The sequence below is a fragment of the Phoenix dactylifera genome, chromosome 4, assembly GCF_051530095.1.
Source record: "Phoenix dactylifera cultivar Ajwa chromosome 4, Ajwa_hap1_PhDact_Kaust_v1.1, whole genome shotgun sequence".
NCBI lineage: Eukaryota > Viridiplantae > Streptophyta > Magnoliopsida > Arecales > Arecaceae > Phoenix > Phoenix dactylifera.
In genome coordinates this window covers 45,083,495-45,111,413 of record NC_143193.1, presented here as the reverse complement: position 1 = coordinate 45,111,413, position 27,919 = coordinate 45,083,495, and the positions used below count along the sequence as shown (strand labels likewise).

The following is a 27,919-nucleotide window of genomic DNA, read 5'->3' as shown; positions in this document are numbered from 1 at the left end:
CATCTTCCCCTTCCTCCGGTCTCTTCGTCTCCCCCGCTTTCCGCCGAGGCCCTTCCCGGCCTCCTCCGCCTCCGGTTCCCTCCTGTTCTAGCCGAAGCCCCTTCCCGGCCGCCTTCCCTCCTTCGCAGTCGACCGGGGAGATGCTGCGCCCCCCGATCCATCGGCCGAAAGGGTTCTCCTCCCTCGGGCAACGACGGTGGGAGGCCGACCCCTTCTTCCCTTCTCCGAAGTGATGCCGGAGAAGAGGGGGAGGGCCGGGAGGCGAGGTCGAGGCCGGACCTCCTCCGGGGGTCTTCACCGGCTCCGACCACGGCGAGGTAAGGCCGTGGTCCGAGGTAAGTTCTCTCTTTTTTTTTTGTGTGTGTGTGTGTGTGCCGTGCCGCCACCTCTTCGCCGACGGAGAGGCGGGGGCTCGGCTGAGGCTGGCGGCCTCGGGGCCGCGTCTGTCGCCGGTACGGCCAGACCCGGCGGCCCCTTGGCTGCCCCTCTGCCCGAGGGCGGCCCCGGCCGGGGCCGGTCATCCGCAGGCCGAGTCCGGGTGGGCTCGGCCCGGGTGACATTGGGCTCGGGTTCGGGCCGTTCTCAGGCCGGCTCGCGGCCTGTTGGTCCGGCCCGCAGCCCGTGGGTCCGGCCCACGGCCCTCCTCCTGTTTTTTTTTTTTTCTCCCGTGCCGGTCTCCTCTTCTCTGTGCCAGTCTCCTCCCCTCTGTTTCATCAGTGAAACAGAGGGGAGAATACCCCACAGAGGGGTACCTCCACTCTGTCCTTGCCTAGAGACCTACTTACAGAGCCTTACCTTGATTCGGTTGACTGGAGTTGGGCAGTATCTCCTTCTCGGCAACTCCCTCCTTCCTCTCCTAGGGCTGCAGGGTCCCTTCCGCCTCCAGCTCCAAGGCTTGGCTCTCTGGTGCAGTAGATCCAGAGGGTTAGAGGTTTAGGGAGGGTACATTCAGTTCGGGGTTAGCAAATCTTAGGGGTTTTAAATACAGAGCTTATGACTTGACCCCAAAGGAGAGGTGGCATTCTCTCCTTCCTCACTGCTCCGGGAGCCACCAGTTGCCCCTCCTCCTCAGGCCAGCTCACAGCTCATTTGCCGAGGGGGAGGAGGTGGCGGGCTCCTGTTTTGCATGCCGGTGGGGGTTTCTCCGTTGGCCATCTGGTGGTCTTGTCTTTTCAGCCCTCAGGCGGGAGATTATGGCCATCTTGGGCCAGCTAACCCCTCCCTGGCCCAATACTATTCAACTGGGCCCTACAGTATTGGGCCCGGTCTGTATTGGGCCCGGACATTACATCCTTCCCCCCTTAAATAAATTTCGTCCCCGAAATTAAGCATACCTTGGTTCTCGAAGAGCTGAGGGTAACACTGTCGCATCTCTTCTTCCAATTCCCAGGTGGCTTTCCTTTCAGTGTGATTGGTCCACTGGACCTTAACGTAGGAAATGGTGCGCCTTCGGAGGATCTGTTCTTTTCTGTCGACGATGCGCAGGGGAGCCTCCTCATAGGTTAAATCTCTATTTAATTGCAGGGGCTCATGTGGCACCACATGGCTGGGATCCGGAATGTACCTCCGCAGTAGTGAGACATGGAAGACGTCGTGTACGCCCGATAGCTCCGGGGGTAGGGCCAATTTGTAGGCAACCTTGCCTATCCTGGCAAGAATCTCGAATGGGCCGATGTAGCGGGGACTTAGCTTGCCGTGTCTTCCGAATCGGGTGATACCCTTCGATGGAGAAATTTTTAGAAAGACAAAGTTTCCCTCCAAAAATTGCAAGGCCCTTCTTCCTCTATCAGCCCATCTTTTCTGTCTGTCTTGGGCAGCCTGAAGCCTTTGCTTAATTAGTAGTACCTTGTCTCTGGTGTGCTGGACCAGTTCGGGGCCTAGCATTTTCCGCTCCCCGACATCATCCCAGTGTAAGGGGGACCGGCATTTTCTCCCATAGAGGGCTTCGTAGGGGGCCATCTGGATACTGGAATGGTAACTATTGTTATAAGCAAATTCCACCAGTGGTATATGACTATCCCAATTTCCACCTAGGTCCACAGTGCAAGCCCTCAACATGTCTTCCAGAGTTTGGATTGTCCGCTCTGACTGGCCGTCAGTCTGGGGGTGGTATGCTGTACTGAGCCTCAGTCCGGTACCCATGGCCTTCTGAAAGCTTCCCCAGAATCTGGACACGAATCGGGGGTCACGATCAGAAATGATACTCACTGGTACTCCGTGCAGGTGTACAATCTCGTCGATGTATAATTGGGCTAGCTTGTCTAAAGGAGTACCAATTCTGAATGGTAGAAAGTGGGCCGATTTTGTGAGACGGTCAACTATCACCCATACCGCATCATTCTTCCTTACTGTTCTAGGAAGTCCTGTAACAAAATCCATCGTGATGTGCTCCCACTTTCATTCAGGAATTTCTATTGGTTCCAGCAACCCTGCCGGCCTCTGGTGCTCTGCTTTTACCAGCTGACAGGTCAAACATCGGGCCACAAACTCAGCTATCTCTCTCTTCATCCCCTTCCACCAGTAATGTTCCCGAAGGTCCCGGTACATCTTAGTACTGCCTGGGTGAATAGAGAAACGGGATTGGTGGGCCTCTTCCATGATTTCCCTTCTTAGGTCAACATTTGCCGGTACACACAGTCGGTGGCCAAACCTTAGAGTGCCATCTGGGTGCATTTGGAGCTCGGGTCGCAACCCTTTCTCCACTTCATCCTTGAGCTGGCAGATGTGCTCATCAGACTGCTGGGCGACCTTTATCCTGTCGATCAAGGTTGGTTGTATGCTCAAAGTGGCCAGCAAACTTTTGTAGTTCGGGTAACCACCTCAACCTGCAGTTTATTGAGATCCCCCTGAATCTGTGGTTGAGTGGTGAGTAATGCGGCGGAGCCCACTACTGATTTCCTGCTTAGGGCATCAGCCACCACATTGGCCTTCCCTGGGTGGTACTTAATGCTCAGGTCATAATCCTTCAGGAGTTCTAACCACCTTCTTTGCCTCATATTCAATTCCTTCTGGGTGAATATATACTTTAGGCTCTTGTGGTCGGTGTACACTTCACAGTGTTCGCCATACAAATAATGTCTCCAAAGTTTCAAGGCGAACACTACTGCGGCCAACTCCAGGTCATGTGTCGGGTAGTTCTGTTCATAGGGTTTCAGCTGTCTCGAGGCATAGGCTACCACCTTGTCATCTTGCATCAGCACACAGCCTAGCCCGTTCTTGGAAGCATCACTGTAGATGGTAAATTCTCCAGTTAAGGACGACAATGTTAAAATTGGGGCAGAAACTAACCTTTGTTTAAGCTCCTGGAAGCTCCTCTCACACTTGCCGTCCCAGATAAACTTGGCCCGTTTCTTAGTCAACTGGGTCAAGGGGGTAGCTATTTTGGAGAACCCTTCCACAAATCGCCGGTAATACCCGGCTAATCCCAAAAAGCTTCTTATTTCCTTGGCGTTGGTAGGACGAGGCCAATCCACCACCGCTTCTATCTTCTTGGGGTCCACTGACACTCCTTCCTTGGAGATTATATGGCCGAGAAACGCCACACTGTCCAGCCAGAACTCACATTTGTTCAGCTTGGCGTACAGCCTCTTCTCTCGAAGGATTTGTAGCACCACCCTCAAATGGTCTTCATGTTCCTTCCGGCTCTTTGAGTATATCAAAATGTCATCGATGAAAACTATCACGAACTGATCCAAATATTGTTTAAAGACTCTGTTCATCAAGTCCATAAATGCAGCCGGGGCATTGGTCAGTCCAAAAGGCATAACCAGAAATTCATAATGCCCATACCTGGTTCGAAATGCAGTTTTTGGCACATCCTCAGATTTGATCTTCAGCTGATGGTAACCCGACCTCAAATCTATCTTGGAGAAGACTTGGGCGCCTTGCAGCTGATCAACCAGGTCATCGATCCGGGGTAGGGGATATTTGTTCTTTATGGTTATCTTGTTCAATTCCCGGTAATCGATGCATAGCCGCATACTCCCGTCTTTCTTTTTCACAAACAGGACAGGAGCTCCCCATGGCGACGCACTAGGCTGGATGAACTTTTTATCTAGGAGTTCTTGTAGTTGTACCTTCAATTCCCTTAACTCAGCAGGGGCCATCCGATAAGGAGCCTTGGAGACTGGCCCCTCTCCTGGTGCGAGGTCGATAGTGAATTCGATCTCTCGGTCTGGGGGTAATTCTGGTAATTCCTCCGGGAAGACATCCGGATATTCTTTGACTACTGGAATATCTTCCAGTTTGGTCTCTTTTTGGGTATCCACTACACAGGCCAGATAGGCCATACACCCTTTTCTCAAAGCCTTTCCAGCTTTCAAGGCAGAAATAAAGTGTAGTGTAGGAGCATCTTGAAGGGGTATATCGCCCTGAAAGAAAAATTCTTGCTCCCCAGGTATCCGAAATACCACCCTCTTGTGGTAACAATCAATGTGGGCGTGATACTGTGACATCCAGTCCATGCCCAAGATAATATCAAAGTCTTGCATGTCAAGCTGTAAAAGATTTGTCTCTAATTCTTTTTTCCCTATTTGAATTATGCAATCTTTATATTTAGTGTCAACAATTGCGGTTTTCTGAAGGGGTGTAGCAACATGCCATGGTTCCACTAATTTCTCAGATGTGCTATGTAATTGTCTGGAAAAGCTAACTGACACGAAAGAATGTGTAGAACCAGTATCAAATAGAATGAGGGCAGGAACCAAGTTGACCAGAAGTGTACCTGTCACCACTTGATCACTAGCACTGGCATCCTGTCGAGTCAGTGTGAAAACTCGAGGGTTACCCCTCGATCTCTGGTCCTCTGGTGCAGTATGTCTGGGCTCGTCCTTCTTTCGGCTAGGGCAGTTGCGAGCGATGTGTCCTGTCTGCCCGCAAGAATAACAAGCTCCGGTCTTCTTCATGCAGGTACCCTTGTGGTTTCCGCCACAGGTGGGGCAGCCTCTGCTCTGTCTCTTCTTGGGCACAGACCCCTTGCTGCCTCCAGACCCACTACTCGGTGCTCCCGATGACCGGGTCCTCTTCAGGTCCTCCCTCTCTCTCCCGGACCGTATCAGGTCAGCCTCAACCTTCAAGGCTCGGTCCAGTACATCTTTGTAGCTTGAGAATAGATGGGAGGATATTCGGGACCGAATCCCGTACCTCAATCCCTGCTCAAACCGGTTCACCTTACTTCTCTCATCCTCCATGAACTGGGGGCAAAATCGTCCCAGTTCGTTAAATTTATTGGCGTACTCCAGAACGGACATCTGGTCAGTCTGGGTCAGCGTCAAAAACTCATTCTGCTTCGCCAGGTGAACTGAGTCCGGAAAGTATTGATTGTAGAACATCCTCTTAAAGTCCCTCCAGGTGAGTCCGTCAACGGCATAAGCCGTCTCCATGGCCGTCCACCAGTATTCGGCGTTTCCTGTCAGCATAGAGGTCGCCAGTCGGACTGTCACCTCATCAGGAAAGTGGAGGGCTCGGAACATCTTTTCCATCTCCCGGATCCATGTTTCTGCCGCCATAGGGTCAGACCCACCCTCAAAGGTCGGGGGGTTCAGTCGGCGGAACCTCTCATAGCAGGAGTCTGCTGATGGCATAGCGGCCAGCTGCATCATCTGCTGCTGTTGCAGCACTTGTGCCATGAGCTGATACACTCCGGCTAGGCCTGCCTGACCCGCTGCAGACCGTGGAGTATCCGGGGAAGCTGACCGCTCGCTGGGCTCCGGGGAGGGTGGTCTCCGGTCGTCGTCCATATCTTCCTAATGATAGCCTAGCAGTCAAAAATTTTTACAGTGAGATTATGATAAACTAGCATATTATAACATTTTCTATGACAGTGACATTCTTAACTACCCCTTTCCTTAGGCATTTTATGATTATTCTATTGTTTAACCTAAGGCTCTGATACCACTAGATGTCACGCCCCGGACCCGGATCCGTGACACGGCCGTGCTATTGCCGACTATCGCCCACAGTAGCACGCAGCCTCATACAGGGGTAACAGGTAGCCAAAAGGATTCAAACTTATATATATATATTAAAAGTTTTGCAGTACAACCTTCAAGTTTGAAACCAAAAATACAGAACTTCTATGCTATTCAAATGTACAAAAGTATATAAGCTTCTCCAAAAATACGAAGCTCTGTAACAAAATAAAAACATATCTGGTGGCGATCACTGATGAGGATCTGAAAAAAAACGAAGCATAAACAGATGTGAGCTACACGGCTCAGTAAGTAATCCTGCATAATCCTACCGGATCAACCAGTAGGCTAAACATGTAAATCAGGGTTTGAGAAGCTGACATGCATGTTTATCTAATAATCATCATGGTATAATATGTATGCAATTTAAACAAGGTAGTAGTGCAAATCACAAAATTTTCATAATATATGCATATGAAACCGTGCCCCCGGCATGCCGTGGTCTTTTTTTCTCTCGGATGCTACTGCGAAGTCAGACTCGACCACTGGCGGGGCCAGCTCAGTTACTATTCAGCCACTGGCGGGGCAGGCTCAGTTACTATTCAGCCACTGGCGGGACAAGCCCAGTTACTATTCAGCCACTGGCGGGGCAGGCCCAATTACTATTCAGCCACTGGCGGGGCAGGCTCAGTTACTATTCAGCCACTGGCGGGGCAGCTCAGTTACTATTCAGCCACTGGCGGGGCAAGCTCAGTTACTATTCAGCCACTGGCGGCTCAGTCATTCTCAGTAGCATCTTCGAGCCCATTATAGTGCCTCTGGGCTAGCTAAGACTTTATAAACTTACATGCATGATTAAAATATCAGTATCATCATGTCGCATACATAGCCATAGCTTCTGGGATCATGCAAGTTACTTATGCATTGTAACATATCATGCATGAAACATATATAAATGCTTGGGAAACATTAATAACATGGCATGATCCATAACAGGATTTGGACAGGTTACTTACTTTCTTCACAAATCATGTATGCAATTCAAATTGTATAAAAAAAACACTGGTTCATCTTATAAAACGTAATACAAGATCTACGATAGGATTAAGACAGATTACTTACAATAAGTTGTTGTCAATTCTTGAGTCCAGACGGCGGGTCTTTAATTCCTAGAACCATATAAGACCTGCATTATCCTCTATTTATCCTAAATTTTAGCTCAATTTAAGTAAATTTGAGTCTACCAGGCCTGATTGGGCCTCTAAGGGAAAGGTTGGGCCTGATTTGTGGTTAAGTCCACTTTTTCCTAGCCAATTTGGCCTTCTGCCAATTTAATTGGGCCTGGTCTGGGCCTGTTTTAGGGCTAATTGGGCCTGCTGGGGTCAACCTGTTATGAACATGGTTCGGACCCAGCTGAATTGAGTTTAATTGGGTTCACATTTAGCCCAATTGCTTACTTTGGGTTCATTCAGGCTTGGTCGGGTTCAGATCCAACATCAATCAGGCTTAGTCGACCCGTTTAATTCGATTGGGCTTGGATCATTGGGCTCACCCAAACCTATTTGCATTTATTTGGGCCTAACGGGTTTCGGATCCGAACTTGGATCCGACGCGCTAGGCAGCCCGTTAAGGGCCTTCTCCCCTTTTTTTTTTTTCTTTCTTTCTTTCTTCTTCTTCCGGGGGCTTCCAGAGACTTCGGCCCCCTTCTTCGCCCGTGTCTCTCCATCTTCCCCTTCCTCCGGTCTCTTCGTCTCCCCCGCTTTCCGCCGAGGCCCTTCCCGGCCTCCTCCACCTCCGGTTCCCTCCTGTTCCGGCCGAAGCCCCTTCCCGGCCGCCTTCTCTCCTTCGCAGTCGACCGGGGAGATGCTGCGCCCCCCGATCCATCGGCCGAAAGGGTTCTCCTCCCTCGAGCAACGACGGCGGGAGGCCGACCCCTTCTTCCCTTCTCCGAAGTGATGCCGGAGAAGAGGGGGAGGGCCGGGAGGCGAGGTCGAGGCCGGACCTCCTCCGGGGGTCTTCACCGGCTCCGACCACGGCGAGGTAAGGCCGTGGTCCGAGGTAAGTTCTCTCTTTTTTTTTTTTTGTGTGTGTGTGTGTGCCGTGCCGCCACCTCTTCGCCGACGGAGAGGCGGGGGCTCGGCTGAGGCTGGCGGCCTCGGGGCCGCTTCTGTCGCCGGTACGGCCAGACCCGGCGGCCCCTTGGCTGCCCCTCTGCTCGAGGGCGGCCCCGGCCGGGGCCGGTCATCCGCAGGCCGAGTCCGGGTGGGCTCGGCCCGGGTGACATTGGGCTCGGGTTCGGGCCGTTCTCAGGCCGGCCCGCGGCCTGTTGGTCCGGCCCACAGCCCGTGGGTCCGGCCCACGGCCCTCCTCCTGTTTTTTTATTTTTTTTTTTCTCCCGTGCCGGTCTCCTCTTCTCTGTGCCAGTCTCCTCCCCTCTGTTTCATCAGTGAAACAGAGGGGAGAATACCCCACAGAGGGGTACCTCCACTCTGTCCTTGCCTAGAGACCTACTTACAGAGCCTTACCTTGATTCGGTTGACTGGAGTTTGGCAGTATCTCCTTCTCGGCAACTCCCTCCTTCCTCTCCTAGGGCTGCAGGGTCCCTTCCGCCTCCAGCTCCAAGGCTTGGCTTTTTGGTGCAGTAGATCCAGCGGGTTAGAGGTTTAGAGAGGGTACATTCAGTTCGGGGTTAGCAAATCTTAGGGGTTTTAAATACAGAGCTTATGACTTGACCCCAAAGGAGAGGTGGCGTTCTCTCCTTCCTCACTGCTCTGGGAGCCACCAGTTGCCCCTCCTCCTCAGGCCAGCTCACAGCTCATTTGCCGAGGGGGAGGAGGTGGCGGGCTCCTGTTTTGCATGCCGGTGGGGGTTTCTCCGTTGGCCATCTGGTGGTCTTGTCTTTTCAGCCCTCAGGCGGGAGATTATGGCCATCTTGGGCCAGCTAACCCCTCCCTGGCCCAATACTATTCAACTGGGCCCTACAGTATTGGGTCCGGTCTGTATTGGGCCCGGACATTACAATATATATATATATATGATCGAGTATAGAGATTCTTACTTTTATCGCAATCCAATGCAGCTACAATGTTGTCAATCCATAGGCAACATATCCAAACAATTTAATATCAATATAACACCAACTTATTCCTTATCAATCACTCAATATTTAATAAATCAATTATTCAGTAATTACCTAATTTTAAAGTTATGATACTTGAATTATCCATATTCTCTATTTTTTAATGAAAAATTAAAATAAAATGTTAAGGCCTTACCTCGGTTTAGAAACTAGAGTATAAGATCTTATTAGGCTTTTTTCTGTTCGAATATCTGCAGCCCCATACAAAATCAAGGTTGCCTATGAAAATAAATTTGTATAGAAAGATATACAAGGCCAGCTAGATGACAATGCCCAATTATTCAAATCAATCAGCATAATGTAACTCGATTTATTTGAACAAAAAACATATATATCCAATCAAAAAAAATGTAATAGATCAAGAGTTATCAATTATGGGTTTAATAGTAGCTGACAACAGTCGGAGTGAAGGAAAAACAGGGTCGACTAGGTAATAGTGTCCGACGATCTGGGTTAGTCTGCTCTGACCAATCACACCAGTTAACTCATGAAACAAGAATTAGACCATGATACAGGTAACACAGCAAGAATTCATAATAATGGAGTCCAACGGTACTGGACGATAGTCGGAGTAAGGCTAGCGCAATGGGTCATCGCATCGACACTAGTCTAGAACCATCTACTAGGGTCAACCTAGGTCCGCAATAAGAATATCTAGGACCCTCCTACTAAGGTGCAAAGTATCTCGATTAGAACCTACATACGCAAATGACTCTCCCTCTACGCAATCAAATTCGATTATCAAAAGAAAATCAAACAATGGACTAGTAATCTAAACCATCTACTGATGTCCAGGAGAGGTCTATCCCCAAGTCCTCTGAGACTCTGTTACCATCTATCTGGGTCAACTAGAGAGAAAGAGGCACCAAGAAGGAAGAGGAAGAAGGAAGAGAGAGAAATTATAGAGAGAAAATGAGGGGAGAGAGAAAGAGAGGGAAGACGAGAAGAAGAGTGAGAAACTCTCTCTCCTCTCTTCACGAACTGCCCGCCCCTTCCTCTCTTCCTCCTCGCAGATCCAAGGGCGTGGTGGCCATGGTGGCCCACCCCCCACTCGACGGCGGCCATGGCGGCCGCAGCCCCAGCCATTGGGCAGCCAGCGATGGCGAAATAAGGACAATGAAGACTGAAATAGGGCACCTCTGCTTCGGTGATTTTCCAGCGATTTGCTGGCTCCAATCATGACGAACAAGGACGGAAACAATAGAGAAGAAAGAGAAGGATATCGACGTACTCCGGTGATCCTTCCCGACGAAAAAATAGAGGAATGCTTGGAAAGGAGAGCTCGAAATCAGAGTGATTTCTTGCCTAATCTTTGGTGGAAATCAGAGGAGGAGGATGGGGATCTTAAATAGGCCAAGATCCCATGTTTTCTAGTGTTTGGATTGCTCTATAATACTAGGTTTCAGTCGCAATCACAGTTGAATGAAGGGATGGAGTCCCTGCTGGAGTCTTGTGCAGCGCACGTGAGGTGTTGGGCTGACCTCTTCGGGCCAACCCACAGGCGCAACTCTTGCTACGGGCTACTACACAAATCAATATTAAGTAGTCATAACGACAAATGTTTCAAGATGAAATTCCATTGCAATGTTATCAGAAACTACAAGCTCCTCATGTTAAAGTGATAGTCTGCTGCAATCAATGTCATAAGAAAGTTAACGATTCAATGTAGAAAATGTAAAACAATTATACTGTTTATTGGCAAAAATGAAATAAAAGAGCTAGCTGCGTACAATATGTCTGGATTATTAAAAAAAAAAAAAAAGAAGAAGAAGAAAAAGGTACGCGAGGATTATCCAACTAGCTCTGAGATGAAGGCCGTTCTCATGATGACACTCATGTAGTAAAGCAAGTAGCATTAGCAGGTAGGGAAGAGGGGAACCTGAAAAGCAGAAGAACCTGTACTATCACTAGTACTGCCTGACCTATTTTACTAAACAGTACTTTTAAAACTGCTCCTTGCTATTTAGATCATGTCTCAGGATCATAATGTATTTTATGTACATCCAAGGCCAACTTCCGAGTCAAATCAAGCCCTCTTCAAGTCCTTTCCATCTCACCTCTATCCATGTAATCTTAGGTTTACGGTTTACCATTCTCTTTGCCCTCAGACACTTCTTTTCCTCACATTTCAAGCATCCATTTGGTGGGAAACAGTGAGAGAGGGAGAGAGAGAGAGAGAGAGAGAGTCATGGGTTTTTCCTTTCCTTGTCCAAAGTCTTCTGGTAAACAAAACAAACCTATGGAAAAAATTGGAATCATTATGATCAATAATATAAGGAATTATTTTTGTATAATTTCAAAAGCTTCCAGTCTTTTCCACTCTAATGAAGTTCAAATCCATTGCTACATTACCTATTTTGGAGAATTGAGTTCATGGCTCTATGCCTAGCTAATTCTTAAGAACACGCACGTGTGTGTTCTTTCTTCGTTGCTCTTGAAAGGGTATAATAATATTATTGTAAAAAATAAACCTTATCACAAGAAAGAAAGCACATGGAAATACATATGGTTTAAGCAGTGTGCCCTTACGTGGTATTTCCATGCATGTGGGAGCCAAGCCAGGTTAAACGAGTTAAATAGATTTTTAATGAATTAAATGTATTTAAATAGGTTAAACAAATTGAGTAGGTCTGGTTAAATAGGTATTAAACAGATTTTAAATAGGTTAAATGGGTCGAATTATGATCTGACCTAATTATTAAATGAGTCAAAATAGATTAAATAGGTCAAAAATCTAAACCTAACCCCATAATTAGATAGCGCTCACACCATACATGGAGTAGTATGGGTGTAGAGCCCATCCAATTGCAGACACCGTGCAATTTGAAATGACCATAATGGGAGAATCCACATCTCTAATTTATATATGAATCTCGTTTATGTTTCCTATACGTATCCATTTGTTAACAAGAGAGAGGTGGGAGGGAGATAGTGGGGTTGGAGGGATATGCCAAGAAGATAGGCTTTTTGTTTTTCTCAGTGGATACACTTGGGAAGGAGAAGGAGAGGTGATTCTTTTGAGAATTCTAATGAGAAAAAAAAAAGCTACAATGACATGGAAATTTTGCATAAAAAGTTATATTTCAAAATTGAACCAAAGTGACAAACACTAACACTTGCCAAACTCTATTGGGGGCATTTGGTAACCCCAACAGGATCACCACGGTGATCTAAGATCCCCAATGATTCAAATACTGGGGTGATTTGATCCCCAGTGATCTAAGATCATTGTGTTTGGTTGGCCATGGTCCAGTGATTAATAATCCCTGGGTATCCATGAGTAACTTGTTTGGTATGGTACGGGGATCCAAGATCACCGACCACATAATACCACAAATACCCCTGATATATCTTAGTTAGATTTTTTATGTGTTTTTAATTTTCATAAATTAAAAATATAAGTCCATATGCTAATTCCTATAATAGCTTCATAATTTTGGCACATATTCTACTTTTAGTATCCCTTAATAAGTTTCTTTTGCTTATTCCCCTATAAAAAATTTCTTTTTAATTCTTTGACGACCATTCATGTTAATAAAATTTACTATAGAGACAATGACCAGGCGATCTAGCGAAATGCCACATATTTTCAGAGTGACCAATTATCCTTAATGCAATATGCCGCCAATTTTGGTACTGCAAAATTCCAAGATGAGCTGTTGCAGCACATAATTTCCATTTGATCGTGAGAAAAGAGAGGGGAATGGTTGAATGTCCTGGATATAATTTAGATAGAAAAAGTAAAACAGCAGCATATATACTGCTAACACTAAGAATGCAGAATCGGCAATGACCAAAAGAGACAAATTACTTATGAATAATCAGCAATATCCAAGCGATGTAGCGAAATGCCACATATTTCCATTGTCACCAATTATCCTTAATGCAATATGCCGCCAATTTTGGTATTGCAAAATTCCAAGATGAGGTGTTGCAGCCATAATTTCCATTTGATCATGAGAAAAGAAAGAGGAATGGTTCAATGTCCTGGATATAATTTAGATAGAAAAGACAAAACAGCAGCATATATACTGATAACACTAAAAATTGTAACACCCAAATCAATAAAAAGCCATAAACATCAAAACTCCACCAAATCCACAAGCATCTAAAGTATAACTGTGAGGAGGTCTAGGTAGCATCACACTGGATCAAAGTCAAATGAGGGTCTATATGGACCGCCCTCTAACTGTTTTAGCACATATCTTCCCTTGAACTGTTGAGGCAGGGTAAAAAAGAAGTCAATTTTGGACTTATCTTTGCTAATGACCTCGCCAGCAATCAACATATCATCCTCACTCAAATCTTCAATCTTCATAATCTCCTCAAACAAAGCCACACGCCTCTCATCACTTTGCCCCTTCTTCTCAAAAAAGTTTGCAATTTTTTTGAAGTCTTCCTTACTCCCTTCACATGCACTGCTTATCTTTCCCATCTCAGTGACCAAGTTCTCTATGATAGTATCATTGTGCTTTCTCTTTTTACTTACTAAGCTTCCTTTTTTCTTGCCAATTGTTGCAGTACTAGTACCAACGCCTGTAGGTTGGCAAATAGATGGCGGTGAATCTATTGCATTCGGAGAACCTCTCTCAGCATCCATATCATCTCCCAAACTCATAGTATCACCTAAAGCTTCCTCCTCTTTCTCAATTTGTTCACAAGCATCAGCTGGATCCTCTGCACCCTCCCCATTTGCTCTATCCTTACCAAACACAATTGACAAGTCTTCATAATAAGGAAAAGGCTTGTTTCTCAGGCCAGCTGCATGGGGATGACTCTGTCAACACAAAACAAAAATTATTAAACAATTTTAGAGATACAAACAAGTGAAGAATTATATTGAAAAGGCATTAGTTGAAAGCAAACTTAGAAAGCATATATTTTTGTAATACCTTCACCCATAGGTCATAAATATCTTTGTCTGCCACCACACATTTCTCTCTATCATTCCATCCAAATCCCGAGCAGTTTGGTCCTAACATTTCTGCAATTGCATTGTATTGCTTTTTTAGTAACTTCACATGATTTTCAATGTGTGGATTTCCTCTCAGTCCACAACCAGGAAGCTTTTTTTCCATCATTCTCTCCAAACGCTGGTGAAATCCTGGCCTAAATGTACCATTATCATCCTTCCAACCACCAGCATTCACTACCTCAATAAGGCACTCAACCAGCTTTGCATCTTCAGTCTTTGTCCAAATTCTTTTCAAGGAAGTAGTTATGTCTGCTCTTGTATTTGCTTTTTTATTCCCTTGAAAAAGTTGTTCTTCCATCCTAAAAATTAGACAAAAAGAATAATATATTGCACACATTGGACATAAGTAATTGTACATAATAGATAAAACAATAGCAAAATAGATGATGATGTTACAAAAATAACAGAAAAAAATTGTTCAAGTACAAATAAAAATTTCATTAAACATATTAGCCTATACATTTCGACTATTCATCCATTGCTCGAACATATCATTCGCCAAATTCTCTCTGAAAGCAGCCCGAGCATCACTTGTCTCTACATAGGTTATCCTATCAATAACTTCTTCCTCTTGTGAGCTAGTGACATCCTCAACAACCTCGATGTCCATTGGGTCAATAGGCATTTCTTCTCTGATAAAGTTGCGAAGAAGACAACAAGCACTAATGATTCTACATTGGGTTTTTACAGAGTAAAAAGACTTAGACCTTAGAATTGCCCATCTTCCTTTTAGCAACCCAAAGCACCTTTCTATAACATTCCTAGCTCGAGAGTGCTTCAAGTTCTTACTCATGAGCATTTGTGGGTTGTTGACTCTGTCTCCACTCATTCAAATGGTATCTTTGTCTTTTATAAGAAGCCAAAAAGCCTTCAGCATTTGCATATCCAGCATCACATAGATAATAGTAACCTGTATATTGTAAAATGCGATAATTACTTTCAAAATAAATAATGCATCACTTGGTATGAGAATTTGGCTATTCTATTTATCATTTTTTTTACTTACCTTCGGGCACCTTTAAGCCATTTCTCCTCAAAATAGCATCTCGAAGCACTCGAGAATCAGTAGCTGATCCTTCCCACCCAAGCAATACATAAATGAATTGCATGTCTCGAGTACAAACACCAAGGACATTAGTAGCAATCTCACCCTTGCGGCTTCGATACCTAGGCTTGTCGGCCTCCTCTACATTGACCTTTTTGTATGTTCCATCAAGTGCTCCGAGGTAGTTCTACATTTATAAAATAGTTTATTTAGTTTAGTAGTATAATTTAATTGATACAACTAAAAGTAGTGGTAAAGAGTACCTTGAACCACTTCCACCTTTCATCGGTGCAGTTCTCCGTCACAGCTTCAGGTTTCCGTAACAACATGGAATGGAGACGTAGTATAGAGTTGAGAACAACATAAAATTGTCTACTTATTGTCTCGCTGGAACGGGCGACTTGTCTCTTAATTATCCTATTCTTCACATCATGTAAAATTATATGTAAAAAATATGGCAACCATTTCCTCTACATCCATATTTTTAGAGGATTTGAGTCTTCCTTGTGTTTTTAGTAAATGACATAATTTGTGAAAGGCTCTCCTATCCATCTGCATATTTTCAACAGAGGCTAAGTCACTATCAAATACAATTTTATCCAAATTCATAGACCTTATGTACTGCCTACTAACTAAATCCATTTTCCATCTTAATCTCAAATTAGATTGATTGCTAAATATGAGAGTAGTAAGCAATTGTATGCTGAAGTATATGTGTTCCATCATTTTCATTCGAAAAAGTAAGTCATCAAGTAATTGCAAATGCCTTGACCTTGGAAATCGAGCCATTACTGCAAACAATTTAATTTTACATGGCAAGCTTTCTTTTAATCTCAAAAGAAAACCACATAAGGAACTTATCTATGAACTTATCTATGAACTTATCTTTACCATGCCAAGCAAGACCATAATAGGAATAGGTTATCCCATGGCACTTCATGGTCAAGGTGAAGGAAAGAATTTGTCCAGAAAAGGACAAATTCACAGGCATGGTACATAAATTCACAGCACAGCAACCATTCACTGGCAAGGGCATTATGATACTTTCACTCCATCTAACTAATAAAAATCTCATCCCACCATCTCTTGTACTCGAAGCAGCAACTGCAACATCACAACACAACAACTATCAACCCCTCTGCAAGCCAGGAAACTCTCCACCTCCCTTCCATCAAGGGGGAAGACTCGTAGCCAGCTCCTATTCCTGTTTTATATGAGTCCTTTGCTTCACACTGGATCAGGTAAGGAGCCTCCCTCTCCTCTCCCCCCTGCAGGCCAGGAAACTCTCCACCTCCCTTCCATCAAGGGGGAAGACTCGTAGGCAGCTCATGTTCCCATTTTATATGGGGCCTTTGCTTCCTTTTGGTCAGGCTTTGAAAGCCTCCATCTCCTCCAACACCCCCCCCCCCCCCCCCCCCTCTGCAGGCAAGGAAACTCTCCACCTCCCTTCCATCAAGGGGGAAGACCCGTAGGCAGCTCATGTTCCCATTTTATATGGGGCCTTTGCTTCCTTTTGGTCAGGCTTTGAAAGCCTCCCTCTCCTCCACACCCCCCCTCCCCCCCCCTCCCCTCTGCAGGCCAGGAAACTCTCCACCTCCCTTCCATCAAGGGGGAAGACCCGTAGGCAGCTCCTGTTCCCGTTTTATATGGGGTCTTTGCTCCCTCTCCTTCGCACCCCGCACCCCTCCCCTCTGCAGGCCAGGAAACTCTCCACCTCCCTTCCATCAAGGGGGAAGACCCGTGGGCAGCTCCTGTTCCTGTTTTATATGGAGCCTTTGCTTCCTTTTGGTCAGGCTTAGAAAGCCTCCCTCTCCTCTGCCGCCCCCCACCCCTCTGCAGGCCAGGAAACAAGAACATGATGGAGAGCAGAGTACATACCTGAATCTTTGAGGCCTCTCGGATCTCCGTCGGAAGTCGCCGTTGAATGCCTTCAGACTCCTTGACGCTCGCTGGAAAGGAGGGCAGAGAGATGGGAGAGATTGGAGCAAAGATAGGAAGAGGTAACGACTCAAGATAAAAATGGTTGAGGGGTATTTTGGTCTATAATTTTCAACTTAAGATCACCCCCAACCTCAAGGACGAGTATCCCATCACCGGGTTGGGGGTGATTTGAGGAGTGGAGGTGATTTAGGATCATCGCCACGTAGGATCATCGTGGTGCAACCAAACGCAGTGATCTCATCACCTCCACCCCCATCACCCTTGATCCTGGGCTGATCACCCCATACCAAACGCCCCCATTGTTCTCTCTCTCAAGCCTACTCTTTTCTTCATCTCCTGCACCCAAAGATCATCCTTTCCACTTCTCCTTCTCTTCCAAGAGGACCATCTCTTCATTCCATGTCCTTCCCACTGTCGATTCCACTTGATCTCACCACCCCTCCTTCCCACCATCCCACCAAGCTAAACAATCCCATCCTTCCTCTTCTCCCACCATCCCAGCCAATTTATCTTATATAACCATCTCCTTATTTCCTTTCTCCTCTCCTATATATCATCCAATACGGCCATCCTTTCCTCTCTATTTTAGGTTGCCCCACTCTTACATGCCAAAGCTGCTCCCACCTCACCTATTTTTCGCCAACTTCTTGATTATAATATGCACTTGATTTTGCTTATGCAATATATTACTCAACAGCTAGCATTTAAAAATAGATTCTTTTTAAACTTCTTAGGCATAGATTCTATTCACTTATATTGAGATCTTCGAAATCTTGTAGGCAAGGGCTAGTGCTTCTTTAAATGAACTATTACATGAGATGTAGTGGCAAAGTTTCGGGTAGAAATATAATTTCAAATAATGGAAAAGAACCATGTGTTGTGAATCCTATGAAGAGGTTTGTGAATTTTACAATAATTATGCCAAGGATAAAGGATTTGGAAGAAGAAGAAGAAGGAGGAGGACATGTTACAATGATAACAAATAGCTTTTGCATTTCATACTTGCATGTTGTGGGAGGGTATAGCATGACATACTGCATCCACTAATTATCAATCGAGACCATTAGCAAGAATTGATTGTTCAACTAGAATTATAGTGAGTGTAAAATAGGATAAGTTTTTCAATATAACAAAAGTTGAAAATGAATGTAAATTATAAGGCCATCCCTATATAAGATGGTCCTTCTGATGACATAAATTATTACATGAAAGAATGATTCAAGAGGATCCTCAAACTCGATATGGATTACTTTGGCTATTACGAGTATCCAAGAGGAATATCAAACTTGATATAGAACACTTAGCCACTACGAGTATTCAGGAGGATCACTAGATTCGATGTGGACTAGTTGGACCACTACAAGCAAAGCTGGATAGGATCCAGGAGCAAGATCTGTCACATCAGAAAGCCAAATCGCCAAACTTTCGAAGGCCATAACTTGGTCATACGATGCCCAATTGAGATGATATTTTTTTAAAAAAAATAGGTAGCTTTTCAAGATCTATAACTAGAAAAGTTAAACTAGGCTGATTGTCACGACCCCCGCCCTATTCCGGCGGACCGCCGCGACGGTCCTAGGGTGCGGATAGGCATAAGGCCACCAGTCACCACGTAGAACCCTACTACCTATCAATCATCAATAAATTCTGAAAATTTTGGCATGATGCATGCATAAAATGATCACCTTTCCTATATTGACCTGTCATAATTATCTCAATACATACAACAACACTACCTGTCAGAGTAGCAATCATATAATCTGTCACATAATAAACCTGGACAATATATAGCAATATATTATCACAGGCACACAACTAATCTGCACACATATATATATACTTGCTTTCCAATCCATCCATGGTCAACCCATATCCACAACAGGATCTATGACTGTAACTATACACTATATACAACAGAAGGTTTATAATACACCAAAATGTATAAACCTCTATCTACATTATACTATGGAGCGGCACAGCTAGCAGGCAATCTCTAACCCTGCTCCTCTCTATACAACACCTGCCCTGCAATCAAAAACACCAAACTGGGAAGTGAGTATATGAATACTCAGTGAGTGGAGTAGAGAGTACTATGCACATGAGACAAGATATAATCATGGCTCGAGGTGAAATCTCAAGAGCATATGAGCAGTTCTCTTTCTATTAATTAACTTGCTATTCTTTCTCTTTCTAAAATTTTTCTGACTTCCGAGTCATCTCCGACTTTCCGAGTCGACTCCGGCACCTCCCGAGTCGACTCCGCTTAGCTCGAGTCGACCCCAATCTGCCCCGAATCGACTCTAGTTGATCTCAAGTCGACTCCGGCACGTTTCGAGGTGACTCCTATCATTTTTCTTACCTTCTTCATCTTGGATGAACAGTAATCCGGACTGACAGCGGGTTACTTCATCCCGATTTTGATCCACTTTCCAAACTCCAAATTTTATGAAATTTATACCTAATATTTTACATTTATAGGAGTTTCCAGAGAGGTAAATGCATCACCATCAGAGGTCAATTGGCCTCCGAAATAATTCACCGAAGTTGGAACTTCGGCACAGTTTTTCTGCAGCCTCGGAAAAACTTGTCGAAATCCGATTTTCTCTCCTTTAACCACTTCTAACACTTCTATCTAACCTCTCTTGACCAAATCCACCCTTTGTATAGCCTGATTTCATTAGAAGACTAGGTAGGGATGGGTATTTACCTTTTTCTTTTCGAAAAATCGAGGTCTTTGCGTAGAGGGGAAGGAGACCTACGCTTTTTTCTTAACTGGCAGCGCAACCGAGACTTCCTTGCACCTCAAATTCCCTCCCTCTTTCTTTTTTTTCTTGTTCTTGTTCTTCTCTTTTTTTTTCTTCCTTTCTGTTTGATTCCACCGCCTGAGACCTCCCTCTCCTACTCTGTTTCATTCCATCGACACAACACCCAAACTCCCCATTTAAATCACATAAAATATTTTTAAAAAAGTTAAAATTTAGAAATATTTTTAAAAAATAAAATTCTTAAGGAGGTAGATCTTGACTTCTATATCAACTCTTCCTTCTGTCGCTCCGCCTGATTCTTCTCAGATAAGATCTATACCTGATCAAAATCTTATTTAAAAGAAAAAAATTTTAGTTAGACTGGTCTATTTTAGGCCCTAAATGATAGAATTTCAGTGTAATAACCCCAATTTTTTTTTATATATATAAAGAAGGATAGAATAGTCTTTAAAAATTGATATAAGGGGTAAAATTGGAAGGAATCAAAAGATAATGACATAATTGTAGATGCATTGAAGTGGCAAAGGCAAAATGAAAATTTAGCTATTAGTTATATTTATTTGAAGATACCTTGTCCTATTCGAATTAGGAGAGGAGTCCAACCCAAGTTATGAAAGGAAAGACTTAGCTAGTATTATAAATGGGGGCTACATGTCTCAGTTTAAGAGGTGCGGATGATCAATGAAAGAAAAGGAGACTTAAGCCCTACTTTTGTGAATCTTCTATCTTTTTCTAGTTTTCTTTTGAAAGATCCGAGGTGAGTAGGTTGAAGAAAATATTTCTTTTCCTCGGTTGATTAAAGAGTCAAAGAGTAACTAGAGTATAGAGCTAATTGCGTGCTGGGCCTTAGCTCTAAACTCTATTTATTTTTAATTGGGCTTCGGGCTGGGCCTATTTATAATTTGACCTTTTCTATGCCCAAGAACGGCCCATGATCAACTCTACTAGATTATAATGACATCAAGTTAGGATACCAGACAAATCATTTGATTCAATTGTTGTTGCAGATAAGGTGGACATAAGAACATTCAATATAGTGAAAAGAAGTTTGGCAATCATGTCAAGAAAATGAGAAACATAATGCTTCGAGAAGGTGATGCAAAGCAATCAACCAATATTTTACTCACATGCACACTCAAAATTCAATTTTTTTATTTGATGGATTTTGACAAGGACCATTGATTAAAGAATGAATTTAGGATGATGACCGTTCGAGCATAGTATATTAATCTTTCAACACAACCTATTAAATAAATAGATATGATACGTCATTTGTGCTTTTTTTATTGGAGTAAACCATCATAGTTAATCCACGCTTATGTGATGTGATCTACTTTCAAATGAAGCCATTAAGTCATGTGTTTGATTATTCAAGAAATAGCTATGAAGTACATAGGCATGCTCTCTAAATGCAATAACGGCCAATGAATTTATAGTCATAAAAGGTGCAGTAGCAAAGGTGTTTCCGGGAATCACCTTCACTTATACCTATGGCATATAATGTAAAGATTCTAGAAAAATTAGAAAAGTTTTCAACATATAAAACTATTAAGAAGATATTGAAGAAATTAGTTTATGACTCCCTATAGGTTGAGGAGTTTGAAGAAATTGGAGATTAATGAGAGAGGTTTGTTTGGACCTCAACATAATGATTGATTTAATTCATTACAGGAAGATCGCTACTATCCTGTTTCTATTTATGTGGAAGGTACATTTTGGATGCAGATGCCCATGATCAAATGATTAAGAGTGTGAATGCATGGTGTGATGGGTACATTCATTCAAATATTTTTATAAAGCAATTTGCTGCAAAGTATGTTGTAGCTTTCAAAGGTAAGCATAAGAAAGAAACATTAGTAGATTTAAATCATTTTATAAGAGTTCAAAATTATTTTCAGAACTTTTATAAAAGAGTAATCCAGCAAAATTTATACAATGGGCACTGTTGCCACTAAAACCTAATCTGGAGGTTGGAAGGCTTTTGGTCAATTGGCACTTTGCTGGGACAATAGTTCACAGCACGCTTGTTGCTTTGTATACCAAAGAAGAAAGAAATGTTCACTGGATTGACTCCAGCTAGGCTTTCCAATGCTTAAGTCAAAAAAAGGCTAAGGGGAACAATAAAGAAATAAAGCGAGAAGACTAGAGAAAATAAAGAAATTATAAAAGAAAAAAATACCATCTCTCCTACACCTAGTATCCGGGCCTTCTTTTATAAATCAGGAGTCCTCCTCTAGACCCGGGCTCTAGAGTCCTTATTTGATGGGGAGATACAGGCTTTTCTTATTTGGATCTGCCCAAGAATTTGAATACGAATAAAATTAAGTTGATGTTGTGCCATGTGTCACCTCATCATTGGTTGACCTATTTTGGTCATGCCAGATATATTCTAGAAATTTCAAGATGATACGAAGGAAATGGTATATTGCAGCTCTTCATTAATTTTTGAGAAGATATAGTAGTTTTCCTTTAATATTAGAGAAAATAGTTTGGATTTTTAGAAAAAAAAGAAACCTCTAGGAATGCAATAATTTAAATAGCTCCTATTAGTTGCCTTTCCTCTCCCCCTAAAAAAAATTAATAGCCTTAACTTTATACCTATTAAATGGATAGGAGAGAGAAAGCTCTAGCCTCCAAAATTTAGAAAAAAATCACTGAAAAATCGAGTATGCCACATCATAAAGGACTATGCACAAAATCTTATTTCAGATAATATTTTGTATACAAGAAACCATCTTTATTAGAAGTACTATCTGGGTTAGTCTTCGATAGATATAAAACCATCCAACTTCCAATGGAGTTTATGTGGATGGCGAGATAAACTTGGAGGGCTTGAGAGATAAATAGGCCTCTTGAAATAGAACGTATGGGAGCTGTTATGACCCAATGAAGCAGTGATGAAAGGCTATGATGGACTCTTCCAAAGAAGCATTGCCTATCACATTTGAGTTTCCCGATCAACTTGAGAAGTAACTTGATGTAGGTTGGAGGAGGATAAAATTTTATCTTAAATTGATATAAGGCAGCGAGGTGGACTTTATTGAGGACGGAAATGTCAACAGAATCTAGGAATCAAGAATAGATTCAAGCCATGATCTTAGCAATCAAGAGTCAACTTAGCAGTGCTACCTTTGAATATTTACCACTTTTGTTTAGTCACACTTATCATTTTTATACGGCTACACTTGCCATTTTTGTTATCCTTTGTACTTATATATAAACCCATGATTGGGTTAGGAAATGAACAAGAAATGTTTCCGCTAATATTGTCATGGTATCATAGCCATCACGCAACTCATCTTCCTTCTATTATCTTGCCAAAAGCTTTAATCTTTGGCAATTCTCATCTCCTTTTACAATCCTACATTTTTTCTTGGCCAGATGATTGGTTTTGATCCAATCATTCTTTGTTCCTATGGATCATTTCGGCATTATCTCTATCAAGTTTGATGGTAAGAACTATCGTCTCTGGGAATTTCAATTTCGTGTATTTGTTGATGGCAAAGATTTGTTAGAGATTCTGGATGACACAAGTCTATAACTTGAGGAGGCACAAGAAAAGGTGAAATGGAAGATGAAGAATGCCCACATCATAACTTGGCTTCTTAACTCAGTGAAGGTGATGAGCTTGCAGGCTTATGGAAAAGCTTCAGACATGTGAAAGCACTTGAAGAACATTTATTCTCAGTGAAACCAAGCATGCGAGTTTTAACTAGAATTTGACATCACTTAGTATAGTCAAGGTGACAACAATATTTAGACCTATTACTCTAGTTTCATAGCTCTCTGGTCTGAACAAGTTTTGTAACAATGTAGGATCTCACTCAAAATAGCTAACCGGAAGAAATATTTAGTTCCTTGATCCTGAAAATGGCTAGCCAGAACATATTATTTAGGTTTCTCTATCCTGTATGAGTACTCAAGATCTACCCAGCGAATAATCGATGTAAGATTAAACATACGACCGCACGAATCCTCACAAGTTTTAATTATGGCAAAACTTATTAAACAACCAGCCTTTGAACACATCACAAAAGAATGCAAAAAGAGTAGAGTGATACAATTTTTGATGAAACTACGTACAGAATTCGAATAAGTATGTGCGAATATTATTAATTATCAGACAATACCAGATCTAAATGCTTTTGTTTCGGATCTCCTTGGAGAAGAAACTCGGCTGCACACCCAAGCCCCAATTGATCATTCAACAACAAATTTTGATGGTGCTTTATTTACATTAAGATATCCGGATAAGTCAAAGCTAAAGCAAAAAGATCAGCTGCATTCAGTGCCATCAACGTAAAGAATATGGTCACATAGTCTAACATTACAAGAAGCAGAATTTCTGCAATTATTGTCAAAAAAAAAGTGCGACATCATTTCTGAACGTCACCATTTGAGTGAACGAAGACAAAGGAATAAAGCTTATCATACATTGGCTGCCAACTCAACCAATGCTGATCTTGGTACTCAAACCTCTCTTATTTTTGAAACCATTCAGGAAATGGTAGAAGCACAATTTAGCATTCGCATTAAACTCTTTCATTCAGATTCAAAGGGAGAATGTTGTGAGTCAAGTTTATTAAATTATTTTAATGAAAATGGAACCATTTATCAACATTCATATCTCAGTACACCATGTTAAAATGTATATGTTGAAATGTATCCACATAGTCAGTTTTTTCAGCCTTGACCTGGAAAAAGCTTCCTTACTTCAAGAACAGAGCACCTGGAAGAACTACCCGAATAACTGTTTTAACCAATCTCAGTTAGACTGTTAGTATTTATGTTAGTTGGTTATTTAGTTTATGAGTTATTATAAATAGATTCTATCATGTAAGAACAGGATCTTGAATTCATTTTTCATATGAAATAAAGAAGTTCTTCTTTCTTCATCTTCTCTGTTTTCGGACAGAATCCTTTGAAATTTCATTACATGGTATCAGAGCTACTAAAGGTATCTTCCCATGGCTGCATCCAACCACAGTAGTACTAGTTCAGTGCCATCGCCAGTTCTAAGCATGACTGAAGACCCGGCAAGCCCATACTTTCTGCATCACGGCGATAACACAGGTTTGCAGCTCATCTCTTTAGTTTTAAACGAGGAAAACTATTCCACTTGGAGCAGGTCGATGATCATGGCCCTGAGTGTCAAAAACAAGGAAGGATTCGTCGATGGAAGTATCCTCCAACCTCCACTGAATGATTCACACCATGCAGCCTGGAGGAGATGAAACATGGTAGTTTCCGCATGGATGCTAAATTCCATTCCAAAGGAGATGAGCATTAGTGTAATTTACATGGAAACAGCTAGAAAAATCTGGCTCGATCTGAAAGAAAGATTCGGTCAAAGCAATGGCCCAAGGATTTACCAACTGCAGCAGATGATTTCCAACCTTTCCCAGAATCATGGGAGTGTGATCTCCTACTTCACTCGTTTGAAGGGACTATGGGAAGAGTTAGCGAATTTCAGACCTCGTCAGCAACAAGAGCACGAATCCGAAGAACAAGTCATCCAATTCTTGATGGAATTAGATGACTCCTACTCAAATGTACGTGGGCAAATCTTGCTGATGGACCCTCTACCGCCAGTTACAAAGTATTTGCACTCGTATTGCGAGAAGAAAGGCAACGTGAGATCGCTGCCACGGTTCAAAGCTCTGAGGTTGCTGCATTCGCCAGTAAAACCTGTGAAAGGTTAGTTCCCAATGATCATCCTTCTTCCAATCTGAAACTCATTCAAAAGCAAAATGCTATGGGACAACTTCGCAAGAAGGAAAGACCCATATGCAGTCATTGTGGAAAATCAGGTCACACAAAAGATAAGTGCTATAGACTTCATAGTTTTCCGCCTGGTTTTAACTTCACAAAGAGAAAAGCCCCTGCAACTAATCAGATCTTTAGTGTTATAGCTCCAGATCTCTCATATGATATCTCTAAGCTCGCTATCACTCCGGATCAATGTCAAAAGATACTCTCAATACTTCTGCAACCTCAAATGCAATCTTTCGGGATGATGGATGTTGTAAAGGATGTGCCGCAACCTTCCGTGAATCAGGTTGAGCGCCTTCAAATGACAACCAAAAATGCCCGGCCGCCATCTATTCACAGTTTCTCAGATAATTTAGCCTATCTGATGAATGTTCTTGCTTCAAACCAAAGCCGTGTCCCTTAGATTATAGATACTGGAGCAACAGACCACATGGTATGCTCTATCTCCCATTTTTCTACAATCAAAGCTAGCATCAATGCCACTGTGAAGCTTCCCACCGGAGAAAGAACACCTGCAACACATGTGGGAACGGTTAAAATCTCAAAGTTTATCACATTGACAGATGTGCTTTGTGTTCCTAAGTTCTCATTTAACCTCATTTTAGCCAGCAAACTTATAGCTTCCAACCACTGTTGTTTGATGTTCACATCTGCATACTGTTTTATACAGGACCTATTGAATTGGAGGACGATTGGAATGGGGAAGCTTGAAGATGGATTATATCATCTTCAACTAAATGAAATCCAAACTGTTGCTGGTACTCTGAACTCTTCACTGTCAAAATCCTCTCCACAGTCAAACTCGTTTGCTACTGTCAATTCCCATGAGTTTGATCTTTGGCATTACCAGGACATCTTTCCTTCTCACGTCTTAGTATGTTGAATAAATCTGTTCCGGAAATAAACGTTTGCTTGAACAGCCATTGTAGCATTTGCCCTATTGCTAAACAACAAAGAATGAGTTTTTCTCACAGTAGTCATGTTTCAAATTCAGCTTTTGAATTGATACACTGCGACATATGGGGACCTTTTTCCACACCTTCTCTTGATGGCTCCAGATACTTTCTTACCATTGTGGATGATTGTAGTAGAGCTACTTGGGTTTACCTCATGCAATCTAAGGCACAAACTAGAGACATCATTAGGTCCTTCTATGTTTTAATTGAGGTTCAGTTTTCAGCCAAAATTAAGGTAATTAGATCAGATAATGGTAAGGAGTTTGACATGAAAGACTTCTATAGCTCAAAAGGAATTATACATCAAGTTAGTTGTGTTGATACCCCTCAACAAAATGGCGTGGTTGAGAGAAAGCATCAACATAAACTTAATATAGCTAGAGCATTACGATTTCAATCAAACTTACCTTTGAAATTCTGGGGAGAGTGTGTTCTAACAGCAGTGTACCTAATAAATATAACACCAACTCCAAAATTATCTGGTAAATCCCCTTATGAAGTGTTATTCTCCTCAAGACCATCTTATAAGCACTTAAGGGTGTTTGGTTGCCTATGTTATGCTTCCACTCTAAAAAGGGATAGGTCTAAGTTTGATCCAAGAGCCAGACAATGTATCTTTATTGGCTACCCCCATGGCATAAAGGGCTATAAGCTATATGATGTTCAATCTAAACAAACATTTGTTTCTCGGGACGTAGTGTTTCATGAATCTGAATTTCCTTTTCAACATATTACTTCTCCTACATTGCAGAAGCCAATTCAATCTTGTGAGACCATATTTTTTCCCTCATCTGTTGTTGTTCCTGAATATTCATATCCAATTAGACCTAATCCCATTGTTACACCATATACTGAAGAATGTGCTTCGAGTGGCACACCCACTGGCACGCATGATGGCACACCCCTTAACTCAGTTTGTTTCCCTCCTTCTCCTTCACTCCCTCTTACAAGTGTAATGCCAAATCAGCCTGCCAAAATTCAGCCCCTTCGGAGATCTTCTAGGCTCAATCCCACACATAATTCAAAACCTGTACACTACCCAATCATTCTCCTACTCAGCACCTTAGAAGATCTTCTAGGATTAAGAAACCTCCTACTTATCTAAAAGAGTACCATTGCAGTTTGGCTTCTTCAAATTCTCATCCTCACTCACTCCAATATCAGCAAAGGTCCAATGCAAATTATGGAGAACCTTATGACATCTCACCCTTTTTGAACTATACACGGCTTTCTCCATCTCACCATGCTTTCACTCTGTCCATTTCATCATCAGCTGATCCAAAGAACTATGCAGTAGCTTCTATGTATCCTGAATGGTGTGATGCTATGGAAAAGGAATTAAAGGCGCTGAATGACAATCAAACCTGGACCATCACTCCATTGCCAGAAGGAAAGAAATCAGTGGACTGTAAATGGA

The 27,919-nt window shown here is 42.8% G+C and overlaps 1 protein-coding gene across 1 annotated transcript; it reads right to left on the bottom strand.

Annotated features, from left to right (window-relative positions):
- Positions 1-2,397: 2,397 nt before the first annotated feature.
- Positions 2,398-5,738, bottom strand: LOC149767809 (uncharacterized). The gene is made up of 4 exons (XM_089930393.1): positions 4,653-5,738; positions 4,077-4,370; positions 3,289-3,944; positions 2,398-2,755 (listed from the first exon to the last, which is right to left on the bottom strand). The coding sequence occupies exons 1-4, from the start codon at positions 5,736-5,738 to the stop codon at positions 2,398-2,400; spliced, it is 2,394 nt and encodes a 797-aa protein (XP_089786519.1).
- Between the last annotated feature and the right edge of the window lie 22,181 nt (positions 5,739-27,919).

Bases quoted from the DNA above. Each gene is read 5' to 3' on its own strand.
- LOC149767809 (XM_089930393.1), bottom strand. From the start codon at position 5,738: ATGGACGACGACCGGAGACCACCCTCCCCGGAGCCCAGCGAGCGGTCA. The intron at 3,945-4,076 runs GTACAACTACAA...GAATTGAACAAG, and splicing joins CTGAGTTAAGGGAATTGAAG to ATAACCATAAAGAACAAATA. The intron at 2,756-3,288 runs GTTAGTTTCTGC...CTTGATCGACAG, and splicing joins TTCCAGGAGCTTAAACAAAG to GATAAAGGTCGCCCAGCAGT.